Below are 24270 nucleotides of genomic sequence, written 5' to 3'. Positions count from 1 at the left end.
GCATGTGAGGAATCAGACTATTCTGAATAACTCAAATCACTTATGTTCAAAAATGTAGGTTCATCAGTTGAATAAGCAAAGGTTCTGATATATAGGAGACGCAGGGCTAAATGTTCCATGTTAAGAGCTGCGTTAAGCATTAAAATTAGCACTGCATCATATACCGTGACTCTATGCTATAACAAAGGGAATATGCTCGATAAACAAATGCAAACAATGCTTAAAACCGCCATCCTTTAAATACTTAAACTTTAAATACAAAAGCCCTACTCAGTCAGCCCTGATAGCCCTGATCTGGTCTCATCCCATTTAGATAAGCACTCAGTAGGTGTGAGGAGCACACAGGATTGTTTCCACAGCTCTTGCTTTTGATTGGACTAGCCAAAGGGCAGCCATGTTAGGAGAACTAAACAGATTGGAAACAAATCCAAGCCAAGCCCAGCTGCAGGCGCCTTCTGCTTCTGCTACCGAACACACACACACACACACACACACACACACACACACAGTGTGACCGGTCTGTACGTGCCCCTTCCTTCACACATGGCTGCTGTGAGTGAGTGAGACACTTCCATGACAAGGCCTGTGTTTTTCTGACCCTGGACTAAAACATTCCCTAGAGAGAGGTAGGAGCTACTACTGTGACATGTACCAACCAGCCTCTATCAGGCAAACGGCAGCATGGCAAATATGTGTGGAACAGGAGATCCCATAACAGTTCTGGCAAAAACACTCAAAAAACACTCAAAAAAAAAACAAGAGAGGAAGACGGACAAGGGAGGAGGATTTCCTCTGGCTGACTGTCCTCCACCACTGTCTCCTCCTTCCTCTCCTCTTCTAAAACCTTTCACCCAGAAGTGTTCTCTGCTGTCCCTCCATTTGAATACTTCTAGTACACAATGTCACTACTTCAAAGAGAGGGATGGGAGCACTCACGTTTGATTAAAAAGAACGCACGAGATGTGACACATTTACAGAGGGAACATGTACCGCTGGTTAGAATACAAAACAGCTACAGAGAGGAACACGATGTCAGGACAGCTAATACCATACAGTTATTTACACTCCTTTTAAGCTTGTGACATCTATACTGTGCTGTCAGGGAGGTGTGTGATTACTTCTGTGTAGCTTGTGGTGTTCTTGTATCGTCATACTGTGTCACTGTGTCGTGGAACATGACTGATGCATACAGCCACATGTTTGACACTGAACGTCTTTGATACACATGCTGTGATATAAAGCCTGCCAACACTACATAGCATGACGGCAAATTCTTCATATGATGAAAAAAATGTACAATCTTGCAGGGTGGTGCAGAGAGAACAACCTACTGCTAATGTCGAAGAAAAACAAGAAGCTGATCATTGACTTTAAGTAAAAAGACCCATCTAATGGGTAACATTGGTGAGGCTCAGGCGCAGAGCCCAATGGGTATTAAAAGAACATCCCACCCTAGCAACAGCTTCCATTCACCCAGCTTCCCATTACCCACCCATTTCAAATAAAGATTTTGAGTCATGATTATTATTATCCTTCATGTTTTATTTATATTCCCACGCATATTCTCACGTCTTAAATGATTTCCCCCAAACCATTTATCACGTTTATCATGTGCTCATCCTGTTCATGTGTGTTTCCTAACCTCCAGTTTCCTCCCACCACCAAAACAAATATGTTACAGGTTCATTCTCTCTTGTCCTCAGTTGACTGGCCCACTCCTGGCCCACGTAGGATGTGTGATTGTAACAATAAAATTAGTGTTCCATAAAATGGATTAAGCCTAGTCCTAAAAAAGAAACAAAACAAAACAATGAAGATCTCCACTGAGAAACAGATCTATCTATGTATCTATCTATCCATCCATCTTCAACTATGGCAGAATACAAGTAAAATTATTTAAGGAGATTCTAAATACATCTACACTTAAGATGCCATTTGAAACATGGGTAAACATTTGAACATTTGAGGATGAGGATCTTTTAGCACCCGTGCTTTAAGCAATACATGTAGAGTTCTTTCTGCCAAAAAGGGTTCTTAATGGAACTCTTAATGGAACAAAGAACCGTTGAATAATAATTTCTTCAAGGTTTTATTTTACTCTAAAATGACACACTTGTATATATGCCTTATTTGTGTGTGGAATGAAGAACTTACATGTCATTATGCAACCCTGTGTTGTAAAATGTACATACCTGTGACAGTTATATAGATGCTGTGATATAGAAACTGCCAAGAATACATAATGTGGTCTCTTTCTTTGGCATTTGGTCAGATATGCACTGTGGGCTGTGAGACCTTATATAGACACAGGTGTGTGCCTCTCTAACATCATGTTCAATCTGTTGAATTTAACACAGGGAAGTGAAGCTGTAGAAAGATTGCAGAAGATAAACGGAAGGCACCTGAGCTGAAAGAGTCATACTGTATATGGAGTGTATGAATGAAAGAGGAAAACAATTAATGACAAACAATGAGGCATTTTAGACTACTTCAAAACTCCTGCCAACTTGTTAAAGCCTCACAGTTATCGCAAATCCACAGATCATTTCATGCCATTTGGTCTCTTATGTTGCGCAGAGATGATGTGTCTTTTCCTAAATCCAACTACATAGCTTATTGTCAGTGTCTCGACCTAACTACATAGTGTTTAGGGCTTAGTTTGGCCTAAACCATCACCCGAAACGTAAAACTTAACTATTTATACACATTATCACATACATATTTAATATCTGAGAAATGAACACATACAGATACACATTCATAGCAGCTTGTATATCCAACATCTCACTCTGTTTCTGTTCCCGTAGAGAAATTGTAGCACATTAAATTGTGTGTGTTATTCTACCATGACACATGTGCACACACGTACTCACTGACTTGTGTGACTCATCACCGCAGCAGTGTTTTGAAGTAGTTTTACCCTTTAAAAGCCTCTAATCCACTATCTGTTGATTTATGGTGCTTTGATGTACTGTGCACTCATTCACTCCTGAGTCTTTACCTTTACATCTCACTGCTTCTTGAGTCACCTTCCCCCTGCTGTCTCACATCTTGGAACCACAAACCTCACTCAGTCACCCCCCCCCTGACTTTCTTGTCCTATTTCTTTCTGTTTCTCCCTGTGTTTAAAATTGAAGTTGCCCTTATGGAATTCTTTAATGTGTGGGAGTTCTTTTGAGGACATATTTACAAAGATAAGTTTGATTGATGCTCACTTCTACAAGGGGCATGTTTTGGAAGATTTTTCCTGTTGGCCGACCCATTTCACTTTCTTTGTCAGCATCTTCATCACTATCCATCCTGGTGTGTGTGTTCGTATGACAGCCCAAAACAGCCGAGTGGGCTAATCTTATCTGGTGCAGGAAACACATTTCAGGGCCTTGACCCAAACAACTACACAGGAAATAGGGTTCTAATCTGAGCTGATGGGAAGAACAACCTAGTGGGCTGAAACAGCAACAAACAGCAGCAGAGAGGAGGCTCCCTCATGAAAAGACCCGATTGGCTGTTTCTTTTATCTATTTATATGAGCTGAACCACTCCATTCTCCTAACCTTTAAGATGAAAACACAAAACTGGATATCAAAAACACTCAGCTTTCCTTCTGCTTCCTGTCATGGATTCATAAAGTGTATTTGGAAAAAAAGGACCAAGCCAAAGGAGCATTCGCCTCACCACTGGCCAGCATCGCTCATTCACGAGTTTTCATCAGTTCTGCTAGAATTTAGTGTGAAGAAAGAAATTTAAAAAACAGTCAAATGTGAATGTTGTTCTTGATCTTTCCAAAGCCGTCCATTGGCTCATGGTGGATGCCCTTTGAACTCTTCTATGACCTTTGACCTCTTGAATCGCTGTGAATGGGCTCAGTCTGGTGTTCACAGACAGATAATGTCTGTTTCTGGTGTTCATTCAGAGTCTTTGCTATTTCACTGTCATAGACTCCAGCCAAACACTATGTGTAACTAGAAGGGCACTCAGAGAGTGTAGAGCTCCTCTAAGGCCAATAGTCCAGTCATCTATGATATGCATGTCTGCATGCGCAAGCACTATATACAGTATGTCTGGATATATTTCCAAACTTGTAAGTTATGCCAAAAGGTGTTTTGTTGTATGTTTAGTTGCACGTCAGCTTTCACTTTGCCATAGACAAAGAGAATGGCATGGGTTGATCCACTTTAAAATTGGATGAGTTCCTCCTTGGCCCATGCTCCACCCCTCCACCAAGTTTGGGGCCAATAGTTTTTCTGTAATCCTGCTGACAAACAAACAGAACTGAAACCATAACCTCTGTGGTGGTGACACTTTAAGATCTTTGCTGGTCCACCGTACAGACGGAGCTCTCCGGAGAGCAAGAATGGAGTGGTGTGTAACATTATAGTGACATCACGAGTGACAGCTGTGAGGAACACTACAGCAGTGGAACAGCAAGGACAACCATTCTTAAACAGGGACAGGAGGCACCATCTGCCCCCCCGACATACGACAACTTGTTATAAGTGATGACAGCCGAGGCATGTTAGTGACAACTGAGCAACCCCCATCTGCTGATGAAGACAATGAGATGAGATTAAATCTAGTGTAATATTTCATGTTATCCGTTCTGTCATTCTTTTATTACCCATTAAAGTTATATATAAATCACTTGTTTGCCTATTTTGGATATATTTAAAATCTGATTGATAAAAAGAAACAAAAAGATCAAGCGGCGCTGTCCATAGTACTGAAACAAAGCAGAGATCAATAGACAGACAGTTAGTGTGGTTCTTGAACCCGTTTGTTTTTCGTGACTGTTAATAGAACATTCGAGCCTAATTCCATTCTCAAGTTATATATCTGAGAAAAAAAGGGAGAAATGTCTTTTCTGTTTTTCATATGAGACAAATGAGGTCTTTAGTGTATAGTCTGAAGCTCTATAGGTAAAGCTAATCATGCCTTGCTGTCGTCTTTCCTCCTCAGTCTTCCGACTCACAAACAGAACAGCTCACGCTTTACTTTTCCAGCAGTCCCTCTCACCAACACACAAAAAAACTCCTTCTGTGACAGAGAGGACATGAAGTGAGGGCAGTGCAATAGGACGATAGCTTAGACATCTGCTGGGGAGGAATTCATCCCTAAATCACTGTCATTAAAGCTTGAATCAGAAAGAGAGAGGGATTGGGAGGGGGAGTCCAGACAAGCCTGGGCATGACGGCTAAAGAGAGAGAGGACGGAGGTCAGAAAAGAGTGAATGATTAAAAGAGCGGAAGTGGAAGGCCTGAATAAGTTATTCTTGATAATGATGGTGCTTCTTGTGGTGTTTGTACACTTACTTATATTTATCATGGTGGCTGCTGGACAGTCATGACTACTGAGGAACAGTTGACAGGGATGCTGCAGAAAGAATGAAGGAAAGAGATAGAGAGGAATGCAGAAGTGATGAAGCAAAGCGGTGTGGAAAATGGAAGGAGAGATAAGAATACTTTCCCAAGGTGGAGGTGATATGGAGAGAGATATGAAGAGGGAGTACTCTTTGGGGTGCGGAGTATAAAGAGAACAATACTAATCTTTATTGGTGCATGATGATACACAGCGTTGGCTGCATTAGATTCCAGCAATTTCATTACTGACGGTGATGGTAAGGTAAAACACATTATTTTCTGCTTTAGAAGACTTCAGTGCAAGTTTGATCTTGACAAACTGCTTGTTTTTTTTTGTTGCTTTCCTCTACCATCTGGGTTTTCTTTTCCTCTGTATGTTTCTCTAAGAGCAGAGGAAGGGAGTAGAGGAAAAGGCCCCCGGAGGCGTTTTTTTTGTTTTCATGCTTTTTATGGAAAACAACGATCTGAGTAAAGCACTGCATAGAGCAAAACAATAATTTCACTGTAAACACCCATTTATCACACATTAGCCTGTTATTTACGACGTGACAACGGACGACAGCAGTGATGCTTGTGTGTGCTTCCATTAAACTGTTGCCAAAGATCAGACTGAAGCTGCTTTCTGAGAGAGTTTTTTATAAAAATCACAACTTGGGTTTCCAACAGACAGGAATGTCCCATCCTCAAGCCACAGACTCAGTGACTCAGTATCTTGTGCCACCAATAAATTGCGTCACTTGCGGGACGTTGTGTACACACAGGTTGTACTAAAGCAGTTCCCAGACTGACCTGCCAACCACAGCTGCAGGAATTCACCTACTTCAACGGAGACTTACATTAAGACACATCGCTTAATGGCACAAATATATGCACGACAAAATATATATATATTTTTTACCAAATATATGTTAAAAAGTAAAAGTTGCATTAATATAATTGTTATATTTGTTGTTATTTGTTATCAGCAGATGGGCCTTTAGATGGAGTGAAGACCCATCCCTTCATCACAGAGCATGCCTTTTATGAGTTGTTTTCTCAGCCTTATTCTTGCACGGCTAGAGAGCTTCTTCGTGTCTGCTTTAAGACAAACCTGCTATATTACTGCAGTAACAGAATTAAGTTTTTCAGTTTAAAAACACAAGTTAAGTTTAAAATTTTCCTTAATTTAGTCACAGGCTGTATTCCAAAAACACTGTGATTCATATAGCACTAATTCTAACACTAACACTAACTAGCACTAACACTAATTCTCGCAAACGCTGGTTAAAAGGAATAAGTGGAAGTTGTGCCCGTAATTTACACAAGGTACCATGGGGCTACGGAGGAAGTTTCTAGTTCATTTTGGAGTCTTTCCTCTTCCTAGTAGTCAGAAATCACCAAAATTCAATACTAAATAGTTATTTCATTTTGCCACACTAACATAATTATGATTTTTACCCTTTCCCTTTTAACCAGTGGGCATTTGACATTATTGTTTGATTTGATATAATTTGATTTATTTATTATCAGAATATAAATTGTGAGGATTCCAACAAAAATACCCCTAAAAAGCATCATCGACTACTCATAGGGGTCAGCATGTTACTGTAGGTAACAGCTAGTTAAACTACATACAATACAAAATGGACACTCACACCCTCCTGATTATCTTACAGACTTAAGATGTGAATTCAGAACAAAGCTACGAGTACAGTCAGATCCTCCTGTTATCTCTCTTTAATCTCAGAGGAATTGGACTCATTCCCTGATAAGATTGGAGGACGCCTGGGGAAAATCCCTACAGGTGCCTTAAAACAGATGCCTCCTGTTTGCTCAAATGTGTTTTTGGATGTGCAGCGCACAAGATTCTCGTGTAAACATCCGGGGTCTCGTCAGGTTAAATCAAAGTGGGTATAGAACAAGACAGAACACCCCAGTGATCCATCTAACTAACATGTTATAGATGCACAAAGGATTTACATGGACAAAATAAAGGCACTATATGGTTTATATGCAGGACATGTATTTGTCTGTGTCTTGCCTAAGGACACCCTGTCCTGTGGACAGGAGGAGCTGAGGGATTAAACACCATCTCTACGATGAGTTCTGTTCTATCTAAGCCACCATTTGTGGCTCTATTCAATATGAAGATCAAAGTAGACAAATCAATCATTTAATCTGAATTTGATCTGAATTTGCCAAAAATATTCATGATTAAAATCAGCAAATAATGCCTTGTGACATAAAGCCTTAATCATAAACCAACAAGTTTAACTTTAACAAATTTGTCAGCTGTGTATTCACCTTTGTTGGTCTGACATATAATGCTGATTATCCTTTGACCTCCCATTGCCTCTGTCACTGCCAACTATAAACCATTTCATGCCATTGAATAAGGCCAGTTTTGTTTTCCAAAGATATTGGTTCTGTACTTGTGGTGCTGAGGCACAGCAAAGTTGACTTTGTTATCAGAGGAAGCAGGAGCCAAAGGCCATCTGGAAGGAGGTGGACTAAAAATAGCTTTAAAATCCCTGCTGAAAATGTCAGACACAGTTTAAACACAAAGGCAATTTTAAAATGTGCGTTTGTTTGTGTACTAGTGTGTGTGTGTGTGTGCGCGTGTGATGAAGCTCAATGCAACAGGAAACCATTATAATGGGTGTGGCTGCTAGTCTCGTCTGCTAACCTTGACTTAGTCTCCTATAGTGACATAAAAAAACAAGTGGAAGTTCCCTGTCATCATTTGTTACACACACACACACACGCACACACAAGGTCACAAAATGGACCAAGAATTGTGTTACAAGTGTTACATGAAAATGCAGACTACACACTAAAGATAAACAAAGACAAAGATGCAGGTTGCACACACACACACACACACACACACACACACACACACACACACACACACACACACACACACACACAACTTTTGAACCCCTGACCCACTATTGAAATCCTTCCTGCCCTTTTGTTTACGAGCTACAGGCACAGATGATGGGAAAGACTGCAAATGTAGCTTTTTAAGCACTTAATGAAAACCATCTTACCTTCCTGTTTCTTCTTCCCCTGTTTCCATGTGGGCATCGGTGTGGTCTCAGCAGAACACCCAAATGTGGATGACGAACCTCCATTGCTTTGGATTACTGGGGTGGTGCCAGTGACGACATGCTGGGAGAAGGATGCGATCCTCTGTAAAATTGAGCCTACGCTATCTCTGGCTTCACCTATGCCACCCTCCACAGACTGAATGACTCTTGGATTGGAAGGGCAGGGTGAACTGTTAGGGCTAGGCAGGTTGGGGACCACCTGGACAACTTGGGGCCCTGAGAGAATTTCCAGCTGGGGGCTCTGGGGTGGGGAAAGGGACATGGGGGAACAACGCATCTCTGGGACAGGGACAGAGCCCTGTGTGGGGACTGGAGAACATGGGGGAAAGGGCAAAAGGGGATGGTGAAGGGAGAGGGGTGGGGTGTCAGAAGAACTTTCAAGGCTGCTGAGAGAGGCTGAAGGGCTGGCTGAAGTGGATGGTGGGCTGGTATGGTGTTGGAGGCCTCCTGTGCTCCGTGGAGGGGGCTTTGGGGGGTTGGGGCTCATGGATCCTACTTCAGCCTTGATGGTGGAACTGGTTGAGGTGCTGCTTACCAAGCTGTCCAGATCCAAGGGAAACTTGTTGAGACGTAGGATCTCTTTGGCTTTGGGCTGAGGAGTCTTGAGTATCTGGGGCCCTTGCTGCTGGCAGTGGTTTTTGGGGCTACTGAAGCCCTCCTCCCCAAAGGAACTGGCATTATGAAGACGACCATTCCAGCTAGTATTGGCACTTGCATACCTCAACCCTGGAGACATCCTGCCTCCACCTCCACCTCCACCCCGTTCCATATTCCCCAGTCCTCCTCCTCCATCACGTATTTGGAGGTCTAGGCTCGGCATGGAGCCATGGCTCACCCCTCTAGGCTCTGGACTACCAAGCATCATCCCTGGTCCCTGGTCCATCTCAGAGTGGAAAACACTCCTATGAGAGGAGAACTTCTTCAGGTTGGGGTTGCTGCCCAAGTTGGTACCTCCCTCTAGGTGCTGTTGTGGGAGCTGGGGGTGGGTTCGTTGGTACTTCCCCTGAGGTGGAGGGCTGGAATATGGCCCAAGCTTTGTAAGAGAAAGAGCACCCCCACCCCTTTCAGAGTACTCCAGGCTAGATGTGGAACTGTGAAGGCTGTCGTTGTCACTGCCTGGACTAGACAATATGGAGTAACCATTGGGGTTTAACCTGCTCTGGAAGGATGCAGCTCTGGTCACGGAGGAGCCATTGTTGTGGACAGCCGGCTTGTTCATGGTTCCTCGGTTGAAGGACAGGCTGCTGACTACAGTCCGGGACTTGAGCACTGGGCTGGGATTGGAATTAAGGCTGATGCGGGAATGGTGGGCTGTAGAGCCCAGGCTGTTGTTGTTGTTGAAGGCTAATGAAGGGGACTGGCCACCTCCTACCCGCCCTTCAGTGGTTTTGTTGTGGTGGAGGAAGAAGTGTGAAGAAGAGGGAGACACCGGGGTGGAGACAGAGGAAGCTGGGGAGAAGGATGGTATGTCGTCTACATCTTCAATGTCGAAGGATCTTTTCAGCGCTACATGTGGGAAGAAAGAAAACACGAATTGTTAACCACATGTCTCAGTTCAAACTAACACCCTAACATAACCCTAACACCTCCATACATGTTCTGATACGCAAGTGATAGGCATCTAATATATTCCACCATCTATCCCAAATGAAATTATCTGCAGTTACTCTTTCCTGCTTCCACTGAATAGCAGCATGTGACCTCTCACACCACCAAAGCTTCCTGTTTCAGCCTTTGTTTAAATCTGATCTTGAGTAAGGTAGTAACCAAATTACTGGACTGGTCAGCAGTCAACCACAGGGCTGACACATAGAAAGAGACCACCATTCATGCTTGCATTTACATCTACAGGCAATATTTGAGTTACCAATTGACCTAACCTGCATGTCTTTAGAATGCAGGAGGAAGCTAGAATGCCTGCATGGAGAGAATCCCAGCAAGCACAAGGGGAACATACAAACAACATACACCAACGTGCTTCCTAACTATCTACTATGAAAAAGAAAATTAAATGTGAACATAAAAACCACACGACTTTTTGCTTTGCATGTGCTGCGAGACACAATACTTCATCAGCAACTTTAACACTGAAGTCAGGAATGACACGTGTGACACAATGTAGTGAATGCTGTATGTGTGGACGTAGACCCTCTACAGTATGAGAATGTGCCCTTGTCTTTGCTCAGAAGATCATAATAAATCTCTCTCTCTTTTGGTTTCTGGGTCCTGAATGATCTTAGCCACTTGCCTTTATATGGGAACAGTGCCTCCTTCACACACACACACACACACACACACACACACACACACACACACACACACACACACACACACACACACACACACACACACACACACACACACACACACACACACACACACGCACATCCTTCAAACTCCAAACACAAAGGGTGGATTGAGGTCAGAGCCTGAGTCGGGGCATCCAGTGGAGTTTTGTATTACAAAAACCAACCATTGCAACGTGACACACCATGTGAAAAAGTGGATGGGTGGGTGGGTGGGTGGGTGGGTCGCAAGAGCAGGGCTATATAATTATAGTTCCAAAGTGAAAGCTGAGATGTCATCCACAGATGCTACCTGTACCATTTTGTGAAATGTTGGTAAACTAGGGCTGTAAAACTAGCCTACTGTTGTACATAAGCATAATTATTTATCTGCAGTCTTGTTCCATCTGAGACATCATAGTTTCACTACACTGCAGCGGGCAGTTTTACAGCTGGTTTACACCCTATTTAATTATTTGACTATTTTTACGCCCTGTTGAACCTATGTTTGCTGATGCTGCTGCATTACCACATCTCACCAATTTACTTGATGACTACAATGTCATCATAACCAACGGAAGAACTGAAAGAACTTTTCCTTTGCATTTTTCCTTTAAAAGCAAGAAGCACTGAAACACAAGGCGGAACATTCACACTTGTTAAAACGAGGCGAGAGTGAGTGTGTGCATTCATTCTGCTCGACTTAGAGAGCTATGGTGTAATTACAGGACTCCTCTCATGTCATTAAGACTCAAACACAGTCTCTATGTGTTGTATGACCAGACCAATGACCTCTCAGTGACACACACACACACACACACACACACACACACACACACACACACACACACACATAAACAGCATTCACTAGGCATTGAGTACAATTATCATGTTTGTTAATAAATGCAATAAAATGACTTTGGTTGACTTCAGTTAAATGTTAATTAAAAAAATCGTATGTCTCAATCCACCTCTGACTTGATCTGTATTTAAACTGAAGAGGATATTTCCCCAACCTAGACCACATGCTGCCATCACCTAAACATAACCATACAAAAGTTAAATAATGCTATAGGCACTACAAGTGGATGGTGTATTTTGCAAATTTGACTTTTTTTGCAGGAAACAAATGAACAGTAGCAAATTATGCTACATACTAGAATTTGGCAGCTGCTTTTACCCAGAGAAATTTAAAACACTGTGCAGTAATCATGATCCGGCAATCCACGGTGTTCCAGAACGACCGACATGATTGGCGTTTGGTGGTTAACAGTCAGCCCTAAACAGTCAGTGACCAATATACAGAGAGTGCGCTGTGAATGTGTTGGCCCTGTGTTGCTGACACCGTTCTGGATCCATGAGCACTTTAAGATGGTCACCAACAACATAACCATGAGCATATAACATGCAGGTTTGTGCTAAGTGGTTGTGCAGTTTGCAACAACAAATTGTTCCATTAGTTTGAGAACAATAAGTCAATCACCAGAAAATTATTGACAAGATTAATCATTTAAGTCACTAGTGCGTTTGAGTTTTTGAACCCCACAGGAGGGGCAACATATGAATATGCCACATCAAATATTCAAATTCAGTAATGCTCATTTGAATTCTGTAAGGACTGGATCAGACTCAGAAGAACTTCCCTCAATCAGAAGGTCGGGGGTTCGATCCCCAGCTCCTATGGGTCAAGACACTGAACCCCAACTTGCTCCTGAAGCCTTGCTGGCTTCAGTGTGTGAATGAGTATGAAAGAATAGTCTCCTCCAAAATGACATTCCTCCTGTATGAATGGGTGAATGAGGATGTCATGTAAAGTGCTTTGAGTAGTTGAAATAACTAGAAAGGCACTATACAAATACAGACCATTTACCATAGTAACACGGCTGTAGATTTTGACTATAATAACATATATTGAATGTAATCCAGATAATGAGCAGGATCCAGTGCATGGTCAAGTTAGAGTACAGTTCTACCCACTGATCCAATTAGAAAATAACAAGCTAAAAAAATAACTGCACATAAATAAATAAATATAACCAACCTAAATAATTAGTTCAACACATGCATGTGTTTCTTCTGAACTGTACAAATACCAGTGCTCACACTGGAGTTCACTCATGAACTGTCTTTGCCAGCAGCTAAGCTGCAGCAAAAGCTTAACACTTTTAGCATGTCAACATTGGATTTGACATGGCACTAATCAGGGTTGCAGCTAGCTGTTACCAATAATATTTTTAGCAGAAGTCAATGGTGTTAACATAACAAAAATTAGCATCACAGTTTGTGGACATTTTCTCTAATTAGCAGATGTGTCGAGCAGCGGCCAGCCACCACTTCTGTTTCGATGCACGTCTACTCACACTACTCACGGCACTGTCTTGTCCTTTTTTGGGCACTCCAAGCCTCAGAACCATAACAGCAGAGATAAATGTGCAAAAAAGTCATGCTGGCTTGAGTAGGTTTTCACAGTTTTCTACAGAACTACTGATCCGAACAACTTCACACTTGACACTGTACACCCATGGGTCCAGTGTGAAGTTTGGCGAATGAGCGGATGTCAAGAGAATCGACACACACACACTCGGTTAAATACAGACAGTAAAACAGGTTTATCAAGCACAAATGGCAAACAATTGGTATTTCCAATGTGAGGATTTGCTGCTTTTATTTGATATAATTGCTAACTGAACAGATTCGTGTTTTGGACTGGACAAAAGGAGACATTTGAAGACTTAGGCTCTAGGTTATTGTGAAAAAAAAGCTCAATAGTAGCTCAGTTTTATATCGCACACCTACGTTTTTCAGTTCCCACCTGAGCAGATAATGGCTCATTGCCCCTGTAGGCTCCAGGCGGGCTGGGGCGGGGTACATGTGGACTCGGCTGAGTTCGCTGAGGCTACAAGTTTGAACCTGCCCTCCATACAAAAGATAAGGAGTCCTGGTATCAGGTAATTGCTGACACCCTGTCAAACACTGGGGAAATAATTACGGTGGCAGTGGTGCACCCCGTCTGCTCTGTTCTACCTGTGTGTGTAAGTGTGTATGTGTGTGTGTGTCTATGTGTGTGTGTGCGTGTGTGTGCATGTGTTTGAATGTGTGTGTTGTCTATGTTTGGTTCCATTCTCTCTATTCCCACAGTTTTGCAGAGACTAATCCTCTCCTCTTACACAATGCCTCTTCAATCTGATAAAGACGCTCTCTCTCTGTCTCACACACACACCCACACCCACACACACACCCACACACACACACACACACAAACGCACACACGCAGGCAGGCACACCTTCCCCAGTGTGTTTGTGTGCGCGTGTGTGTGTGTGTGTGTGTGTGTGTGTGTGTGTGTGTGTGTGTACCATGTATTGCTCATGTTGTGGGGGCATAAATCTTTTTACACAGTCACATTGTGGAAACTTGCCTTCCTTTTGGGGACAAAATGCAAGTCCTCATATCGTAAATGAAAATATTTTAGGGTGAAGACTTTGCTGAAGAAGAGGGTTAGGTAAAGGGAAAGGTTTAGGTTTTAGTCAGGTAGTGGTTGTAGTTAGGTGGAGGTGAAGAGTCCAGGAAATGAATGTAAGGCAAAGTGTGGGTGCTGGATGACAGCTTGCTTCCTGTATAAACAAGCTTGCATGTGCACATTATCTCACTTTATGCTTCATCTTCCTCCATTAGGCTGCATTTGTGAAGTTTTTACAAAGTGCAACATAAAACCTAATAGAATCTCTAGTAAATAGAATGAATTTCAAATGCACTCAATCGGTGTACATGTCATGTTTTTATTACTTCACACACACAGTCACCAGTCTGCTAGTTTTGTGTCTGAGAAGCTGAGTAAATCTGTGTCCATGCTTGGCAGCTGCAGGGTTGGTGTTAGGCGTCTGATTGGCCTGTAAGCCCTAAAGCAGCCATGAATAATGAACTGTAACTACTACTGTAAATAAAGTGATAAAGTATTTACTCTTGAATATAGATCTTCACAGTGAAGAGCACTGGTCTTTGCCTCTCATTCACACACTTACAAATACACACTCACATACTGATGGCTAATAAATTTTACACTTCTCAAGAAAGTGCACACATGTGACATCTCACTGCAGCCTTTATGTCCATGTGACAGCATTTGATTCAGACTTGTGCCATCCTGAATGTGTTAGAGAAATATTTCTGGTCCAACCTCTTCAGACAGTGACAGATTTTGTGTCTTTTTACGTAAAAGTGACGCGAGTGATGACACGGGCAAACAAAAGTGCTATCTCACTTACGTAATGAGCTGCGGGCCTGAAAGGGGCTAATGTGTCCTCTTGCTTTAAGGTCTATAAACATGGCAAGTGAAGAGCTGCAGTTGTTGCAGCTTTTGGCAAAGGGCCAGAGCCTCAGAAGAGGGACAACATGGAACAACTGGCCTCCAGTTCAGCTGGTCAGGATCACATTCCCTCCGAGAGGAAATGGATGCTGTGTGTGTGTGTGTGTGTGTGTGTGTGTGTGTGTGTGTGTGTGTGTGACATTTTCCTGTGTGAAAGTAAATCACAGTGGTTTTTCCGAGTTGAGGTGACAACACAAAACTCATATATTGAGATTTATTCTCCAAAATATGAACAGACATGATGATCTTAAAATACTTCACAGGACAGCTTGTTCAAGGCTGCCGTCATTATCTCACACAGAAAGAAGATCAGATTTTTTTCTGATGTGAGGTGAAATACGTTACTGGGGTTTACGATCCATATTTTAAGATGAATTAATATCTTATGGATCTTTGACTTGAAGCCTCTGTGATTCTAACAATGTTGAACAACCATTAATCTGTTTGCTTACTATGAATTATAGCTCCCATTAAGTTTTATGAGTCTGCATATTGCCTAACAGTTTCTCCCTGATTGATGACATCTAAATAAACCTTCTTATGTCATCTTTCTGACTTTAAGCTGTAATCTCTGCTCTCCAAAATGCATCTGTGGCTCTCTTCTCTACTGCTGGCAGTCATGTCTGACACCTGTGACATGTCACCTGCAAATATCTTGAGCTTATGGGAAATGGTGTTCGTTATAGGCCTCTAAAAACAATATCAAATAATTATAGAAAATACGTTTTTTTTATCTACAAAGTATTCTTTATCTACACATAAAGAGCTAACCACACACACACATCATACTCCTGGGTATGGTTATGCGGAAGTGAGGGTGACCTTTATATGGATCAGTTAGCTGAACTATGCTATGTTTTATATTGCATTGCAATAGAGCAAGAACCTTAGAATAGTATTTATTCAATCAAAATTGGATTTTGAATCAAAAATCAATTTCTGAAAAGAATGAGGGTACCAATACGTGGAATCCCCACTCCCATGTCATAGGGCTGGATTTTAATCATTTGTGTTGTTAAAAATGTCACTGAGACTTTGAATGATGTTTTCTTACTTTGGGTACAGAACTTAAATGTAGACTTGGACTAGCTTGACTGGGGTAGTACGGGCCGAATTCTCGAACATCTCAAACCTAAGCAATTAAAAACAAACCTAACTGCATGGCTAAATCCTTTGAAACAGCAGCAGTACCACATGTATATTTGAGCATTTGAACTATTCTGTGGTATTAGTGCGAGTATTGATTAGTAGCGGATGTTGACCTTCTATGTTGCAGAGTCACTGACGCTGACAGGATGATTGGAGACAAGGCAAAATGACCTTCTCTCTGTCCTTAACTAACCCCTCTGATGAGTAACCAGCTATGGGCCCATGAAATGAGTTGATTGGGGAACCAGTAAGCACTGGGAGGATGAGAGGCTGTCATGTGGACACACAACGAGGGGATTCTGAGTCTGGGCATGTCCACATCCAACCCCCCTTATCTGCACATTCCACAAAGGTAGAATTCTCTGACAGACAAGACAGCATGTGCACTGACACGTGTGAACACACACGCACACACACATGCATATGCGCGCGCACACACACACACACACAGTTATGTTAAGCAAAATCCATATTGCAATCCAATGCAGACACTTGACCAGTCTCTGTCTTTCACACACACACACAGACACATTAAAACAACTTCCACTTACTAAAAGCACATCTGGAAGACACATTCCAAGCAGCCGTTTGCAATGTTGTAACACTGAAAATAACACAGTGCCTGAGGACTCATAAACATGCAAACACACACACACACACACACACACACACGCTGGCTACTGTTTGCCTCATAAGCACCTGTTACCTGAAAAATATTAGACACAAGCTGAAGTCTATTAAAGGGACAGTGTGTCCAAAGTTTAACTGCCAGTGCTTCATGCCTGTTTAAAGAAGTTACAGGTAGATGTATAAGTGTTGTCAATGATCCCTCATAAGCTGCATCTAAGCTGTGCAAACCCACCTCCACATCAATGCAGTGAATTTGTTGTTGTTTATTGTGGACAACGCAGTGCCAAATTAAATGAGGAAAACCCAATGGCAACATGATTTTCCATTTGCGAAGGTTGTGGACTGTAGCTGGTACCTGGTACTTGTTTTGGTACAACCTCCACTGAGGTCCCATTGAAAACACTGCAGATCACCGATTGGCCAGAGAGAACCATCACTGGACTCGTCTCTTACGCAACACTGGACATCCTGAGTAAACTCATGAAGTGGTTTAGCGAGTGGGAGAGGGCTAGTGGAAGAGAATGACAGTGAATGAGAGCAGTGGTGGAGCGAAAGGCTAGGGTCAGTTTAACAGTAAGTTACAGTTTGTTAGTGAATTAAAAATCATTAAAAATGATGTCACAGCAGAATCTCTCCTTTTAGATTTAGATTTTTATTTTGATGAACATTTAGATGACCATAAATCACCATCATTCCCGCTGACAGCATATAAAAACCAAAAGATAGAAGACTAAAAGTAACATTAACATCGCCTCTATATCCACAGCCCTTAATAATGTTATGTTAATATTAGCTTCTATAAATGTCACCTGCTTCTACCAGCTAGCACCATAACTGGTGTGTGTGTTCAAGTCATATTTTCAAATTTGTCACCAATCAGCCACGGCCAGTAACAATGCCTGCAAATGGGTACGCTGAGTGAATATTTGAAACCTTGAATGTCTGCATGTATAATTAGACTGTCAAAGAATGTAGGTGGGTTAAGGAAAAATGACAAACGCAGATCACGATCCAGACTTTGAACTTGATTCTGATCAATCCAGTTCATATGAGATGTTTTTCTGAATGCCGTCCTCATACTTTCCCTGCTGTAATGGTTTTGTTTCTGCTCTCTCATTGGCTCATTAAAACTGATCTTAAGAGGACAACTCCAGACACGTCTGAGTTCAAGGCAGCCAGCACTGAAGTCGTGCCAAATTCTGATCCATTATGGAAAAATAACTTGGCAGCAAGCCACATCAAGTGCTACCTGTGTGCGTGTGCATGTGTGTGTGTGTGTGATCATGGACTGAAAAAGAGAGATATTTAGGCTGATTAGGTGGGAACAATTAAATCAGGGGAAAGTGTGTGTACAGCATGAGAGTATATGTGTGGTAATGCGTATTCCAACCTGTACAGCTCTATTATTTTCTTTGTATGACAGAATTGTGAGGTCTACTTTAGGACAGAAAACACACACTGACTGCTGTTTCCTGGGCTGTTGTGCTCCACTGCGTTAATGCAGGCTGGAATGTCAGAGGGGGACATGTACTTTGTTTTTGATAGAGTACTACTTGTCATGAGCAAAGACAACGAGCTGTGTGTCTGTGTGTGTGTGTGTGTGTGTGTGTGTGTCTGTGTATGTCTGTGTGTGTGTGTGTGTGTGTGTGTGTGTGTGGTCACTGGGTCAGTAAGTCATGGGACCCTCTCTGATCTTTGCAGGGTTCGTGCCCTGCTAGAGTGCAGTACCAGGATGTGACAGGGCTGGGAGGAGCAGCTCTTAGCCCCCCTGACCTCCTCTAATCTCCCATGTCACCAAAGGCCCCAACACTCTCCCGTCTCTCCCTCCAATCAAATACACGCCTTCCACCACCGTCACTCAGCCTGCTGATTAAATCTGAGTAAATCTAATATTTGTCCTCACCTTTAAAGATGAAGATTGACTCCTGATTATGGAAGAATGAGCCTTAACGCTTATTTTCACAATTAGTTCAGACGATAAGTCAGGAGAGCCTATGTGGAAAAAATTGCTGCTTTTCCAGAGAGTTGACATTCATTGATACCAGGAACTAAGACAGTTTCATATTCTGATGAATTCTGATGTGATGGTGAGTGTCAAGATGGTCTTTTCAAACATCTTTTGACCACACTAAAGGCTTGTATTATGTAAATGAGCACATGAATGAAGTGTATGGATTTATTGCTTAGTATGCTGTGATGATTTAGTGATGAGATCACGTGAGGTGAATTTAGCATTTAATCAGTACATTTATTTTTCAGTTACAGGGGAACCCTGAACACAAACTCTGAGCTCGCTTGTAAATCAATACGTTTTATTTGTTGTGTGAGTAATAAAGAAATACATCCGACGTAAAGTCACACACAGTCTACACTCAGGTCAGGTCTAATTAGGCACAGCTACACGAGCTAATGCAGAATAGATGCAATAACTCGATGACAGTGTCAACGAACACTAAACATTATAGGCATCGTAAAAGTAGACTTAATGGCAGGAGAGTTGTAATGGATTAAATTAGAAGTGCACATTGAGTGTATACAGACAAACACTGTTGGTCAGCAAAGCAATAATGTCAGAGCCTGACAGACTTTATCGCTTTTTTACAAAACCTGCCATTTACATTCAGGAACCGTGACCAGAAATTCATTCTTTTCTGGCCAAAAAAATTTACTGTGTTGATACAATTCAAGGCTAAGTAGATGTCCATAGGTACTTCTTTTCTGTTCCTCAAAGGGGGAAATTTATATTATACTGTATATATATTTAGATTTTGCAAACCCCCAAATTTCATATTTTGGGCATCATGAGTTTTCAATGTCGTACAAACTTTCTCCTCCTTATGGAAACTCATTTCTGCCAAGGTGATGAAAAAGACCTTATAAGTCATTATGATGAGAATCTGTAAATAATGACTTAGAATCTGTAAATATAGGCCTATGAGAATGATCCTCACTATTGAGATAGGCCTACTAAGTCATGGTTTTGAGATACTAAATCATTATGCCAAAAAGGTTTCTCATTATATGACTCACAGGATCCTTTGATCCATCACATTGGTGGAAATAAGCTTCCATACTTCTGATATTAATCTAAAGACATGCACAAAAATCACCCTTTTTAGCTGTGTTCCTTAAATCACATGCCTTTCGTGGCTCCTATCCATCTGATTAAAACAGAAGTGGGTGCTGCAGATGAGGCACCATCTTTCACCCAGCATTCCACAGCTGGCTGGCCAGTCTAGCATCAACAATCGCTTCCCTGTTTCCAAATCAAATTTAGATCCGTCACATCTGATGATCTTCTACCACTGGGGCTCTCAGTCCTAATCAAGCTGCCAGAGGAACTGGGTTCACTGCCTCTTACACAGGATAATCTTTTGAGGATAACTCTAAAGATGGGATGAATTGAGTCAGGAGATCAAAAATCTTTTAAGTGCTGAAATCTGTCCTATGTCCTCTCACAGTGATTTGAAGAGTGAAATAGGCAACAGTTGTGCAAAAGCAGCTACAGTGACGGTCTGCGGCCGAAGGCTACACTAATTTGTTTAAAGGCACAGATCAACACCTGTCCAAACAGAAGAATGTGCAAAGAAAGTAAGAATGAAAGGATAGAGCTTTTGTTGTACTGTCCCTGCAGGGTCCTAGGACATGATGGATCACCCTGAGGAAGAACAAAGTCTGTTCATTCTCTCCCTCCCTCACTGTCCTCACACTGAACACACTCAAAGTTATTGAAAGTCTTCTCCAGTTTAGTTCTTCTTCATATTTTTGCACAATCTTCGCCTGATTTACAGTGTGCCAAAGACGTCTAGAGAAACATCATTAGCATCACTGACAGCAGCTGCATCCTGTGATGGATTATACTGGAATTCCAAATAGGTGATGACAGACAGTCAGAGGCAACAGGAAGCTTGCTCTGCAACAGCGCTGGCAAACGGAAGTACACTGACTGTTTGTGAGAGGTTTATCACACGACGGTCAGATCATGTGTCATGTATGTCATGTATTTTCCATGTTCACACTGTAATGTAAGACCAGGGTTTTAACATATTGACTTGAAAAGCGTTTTCTAAAGCTGTGCCTGGCCGACCACATTGTCAAAGAAGTGATGTTTTCAAATTGCACTATATGGGAATGGGTATCTGTGGTGGGCTGGTGACCAGTCCAGGGTGTACCCCGCCTCTGGCCCAAAGTCAGCTGGGATTGGTTACAGCTCCCCCGCAACTCTGACGGGTAAGCGGTATAGATAATGGATAATGGATGTATGGCTGGATGGATGGGAACGGGCATTTCAAACATTTTTTGCTTCGACAAATATATAAATGAGGTGGAGTGGACAAAATATGACTTACATTATCAAATATGACACTGAGAAGAAGGCCAAAAATGAGTAGTTGCGCACTTAGGAATGGCAAGTCAACTAAACCTGCTTCATGGTGGTTATGGTTTGGTTAGATTCAGGCACAAAAGTGACTTGGTTAAAGGAGAATTCCAGTATCTTTAAAGATGAAACCCTATTTTTATACATTTTGGTTTCAAAACGACTAGTAGATGCAAAAACCTTTGGAATTGGTGCAGTAGATCGTCTCAGCTGGCAGCCATGAAGTGGGCTGCAATGGCCGCAATGTTATCCTCTAGGGCACCTGTGCCCGATCAAAGTACATCCACTAAAAGTGCTTGTTTTTGCCTTCGACAGGCTCAGAATGTTATTTAGGTGTCTGACAGCATTATGGAAAGGATCCCTACAGAGACAGACCTGTGACATCCTTTATGTTTAACCAGAAACTGCAGTTCTGTCGCTTTCGTCAAAGCCGCCAGACTCTGTTGACACCAAAAGTTTTATCTTGCAGAACAGAGCAGTTACCGGTGTAGTGCTGCCTCTACTGGTTAGTTAGTTTCTGTCACTGAGCGTTATACAAATATTGTGTTGGATCCGAACTAACTAACTAACTAACACCTCATTTCCAGCAGCGCTTACATTGTGCTACCTGGATTATGTTCAGACACGTTTCCTTGAGAGAATTAATCACTACATTTCTGAGATGTGGTCGGGCTGCATGGAGGGCATACAAACTGTGGGACTGTGACAACAGAGTCGAGGGTTCATGTCCAGACTCCTGCTGTGGTTAGATTTAGGCATCAAAAGCACTTCGTCTTTAGTTAGGGAGCGATGATCATTTCAGTTAAATGTTAATAAAAACAATCTTACGTCTCAAGTCACTGCTGATGAATGAAACATGCTGTCAGTAAACATATTAATGATGTGTTCAGTATCAGCCTTTTTCCAAGTTGCCAGAAACATTAACCATAACCATTTCCCCATAATGTGTTGTTGTATATGAGTTTCATGGAGACAGGGTTGTGTTACATGTTGTACAAATATCAGCTGATACATGGTTACAGGTCTTTAACTCTAAAATATCCAGAGTTTGGGCTTCAAAAATCAGTATCAGTCTCTTTTTATTTAATGTATTACTGTCCTTCATTCATTGGAGCCAATAGGAGACAGTCTTGCCTGGAGAGACTCTTTTGTTCATGCTAGCATACACTCATCCCTTTATACACTGTTGCCCATAAAGTTGGAATAAAATGTTTTTTACCTCTTCTCATGAAATGATTGTGACAATGTGATTTATTCTTGATCAATAAAGTGTATATCTTCTCAACTTTATTGATCAAACTCTTCCAAACATATCACAGTGAAACTTAAACCACAATTAACCCTTGCAAACTGTGTATTCAGACTTTAACTAAATTGGGGGTATTGAACAATTATTCCACCTTTATGGGCAACAGTGTATATGCATACACTCAGTGTGTTTAGTAGGTATATTTTTACTTTCTAGTACTTTTCCTTTTCATTTAGTGCATTATTAGGAATGCTGCGTGCGAACTTTTATGGAGATGAGAAAATGAAACAATATACATAATAAGAGAAAAAGCTGTTGATGTTCAGCAGAGGGGCTTCAACTTTGTACACTCAGTAAAGTCAGAGAAAAGCAGGAGAGATTAAACAGAGACTGACGGCCTTTGAAGCACAGCCAGCTCATTCACAGAGCTGAATTTACCGCTTCTAAAAGATACTATTGTCTGCTGATGGGATGCACTCATTCTCCCTCTCTCTCTCCACACACACACACACACACACACACACACACAGGCGCCCCAGTGTGCACACACAGAGAGGTTTTCAAGGCTTTGCTTACACTGTGTTATTAGTGCTGCTCTCTCACCTGTCCAGGCTGTTTTACATCTGACTCTGATAATTATACTGGAAGTCTCAAGGGCACACAAAAGCAAACATCTTGAAGTGATTAAAAACAAATCTTGCCATTAAAATAAAATGAAACTCGTGCAACTGGTGAACAAGGAGGGAAGTTCATCTCGGTTCAGAATACCATACTTCCATTATGTTTTACAGGCTTGTAGAACTTACAGTGATGCATACATCCTGGAAATGTAATCCACACCTCTACACAAACTGGGCCCAAACTATTGATAAATTTGGGTAGTCACGATCAGTTGCATGAATTGTTGATGAATTCATTGCTTGGTCAACACATTTGGTGCACACTACCAGAAAGTAGTGTCCCAAAGTGACGTCTTCAAGTTGTTTTTGACGATTTCAGCCTCAAACCACCAGATATTCACTTTGCTGCCACACTAGCAGAACGCACAGCTCATAGAAAACAACACAGAAACCTGATTATGTTGCAGGTAGTTGTTTGCTTCCTATCTGTCATTCATTTAATCATTCTGTAAGAAAAGTACCAAACAAGAAAGTGGCCGTTACGCAGTGTGGTCGAGGGCGCACAGGAGGTAAAAGGGCCTGGAGCTGTGGCCCCACATTGGCTTTTACTGCATGCCAACAAAACAGCAGCAGTAAAGTAATTCAATCTTACAGCCGACATACCTTCAAAGTCTGATAAGATCCCTTCGAGGTGGTCATTCACGGAGAGTTCCGACATCCTGTCTGAGGGCACAAGGCTCCGTGGTGCCGCTCCGAGTCCGATCAGAAAGAAGCTGGTCTTCAGGAAAACTTGTGATCCCTGCGGAGGAGTGCGCGAACGGGTGATGTGTGCAGGCTGGGCTGAGCTGAGCTGATCTGATCTGGGCTGAGCTGATCTGAGCTGGGCTGATCCGAGCTGAGCTGATCCGGGCCGATCCGTGTCCTCTCTGTCCGCCCTGTCCGAGCCAACTGCAGGAGCATCGGTGAGTCGGCGCGGCGGTGGCCCAGCCCTCCTGCTCGGCTGCCTGCAGCCCGGACCCTGGGGGGCAGACAGGGGCGGGGGCTGGAGGGCGGAGCCGCATGCAACACCTGGAAAAAATTCTCAGTCGAATTTCTCTTTTCTTCGCTTTCTTTCCTCCCCCCCCTCCTCGCTTTCTGGCTCCCCTC

At 42.3% G+C, this 24270-nt stretch overlaps 1 protein-coding gene across 1 annotated transcript in view; it reads right to left on the bottom strand.

The window, feature by feature from the left end:
* Positions 1–23961, bottom strand: part of septin12 (septin 12) — a 67808-nt gene extending 43847 nt beyond the window's left edge. The window contains exons 1-2 of the mRNA XM_070847569.1: positions 23788–23961; positions 8390–9955 (exon numbers count right to left, since the gene is read on the bottom strand). Coding sequence (XP_070703670.1) covers positions 8390–9955; positions 23788–23842 — 1621 coding nt within the window. The 5' untranslated portion in view covers positions 23843–23961. The remainder of the gene's footprint in view (positions 1–8389; positions 9956–23787) is intronic.
* Between the last annotated feature and the right edge of the window lie 309 nt (positions 23962–24270).

Source organism: Pempheris klunzingeri, chromosome 17 (genome assembly GCF_042242105.1).
Source record: "Pempheris klunzingeri isolate RE-2024b chromosome 17, fPemKlu1.hap1, whole genome shotgun sequence".
NCBI classification, from domain to species: Eukaryota; Metazoa; Chordata; class Actinopteri; order Acropomatiformes; family Pempheridae; genus Pempheris; species Pempheris klunzingeri.
The sequence above is the reverse complement of the archived record's forward strand: the minus strand, read 5'-3'. Positions and strand labels throughout refer to the sequence as shown.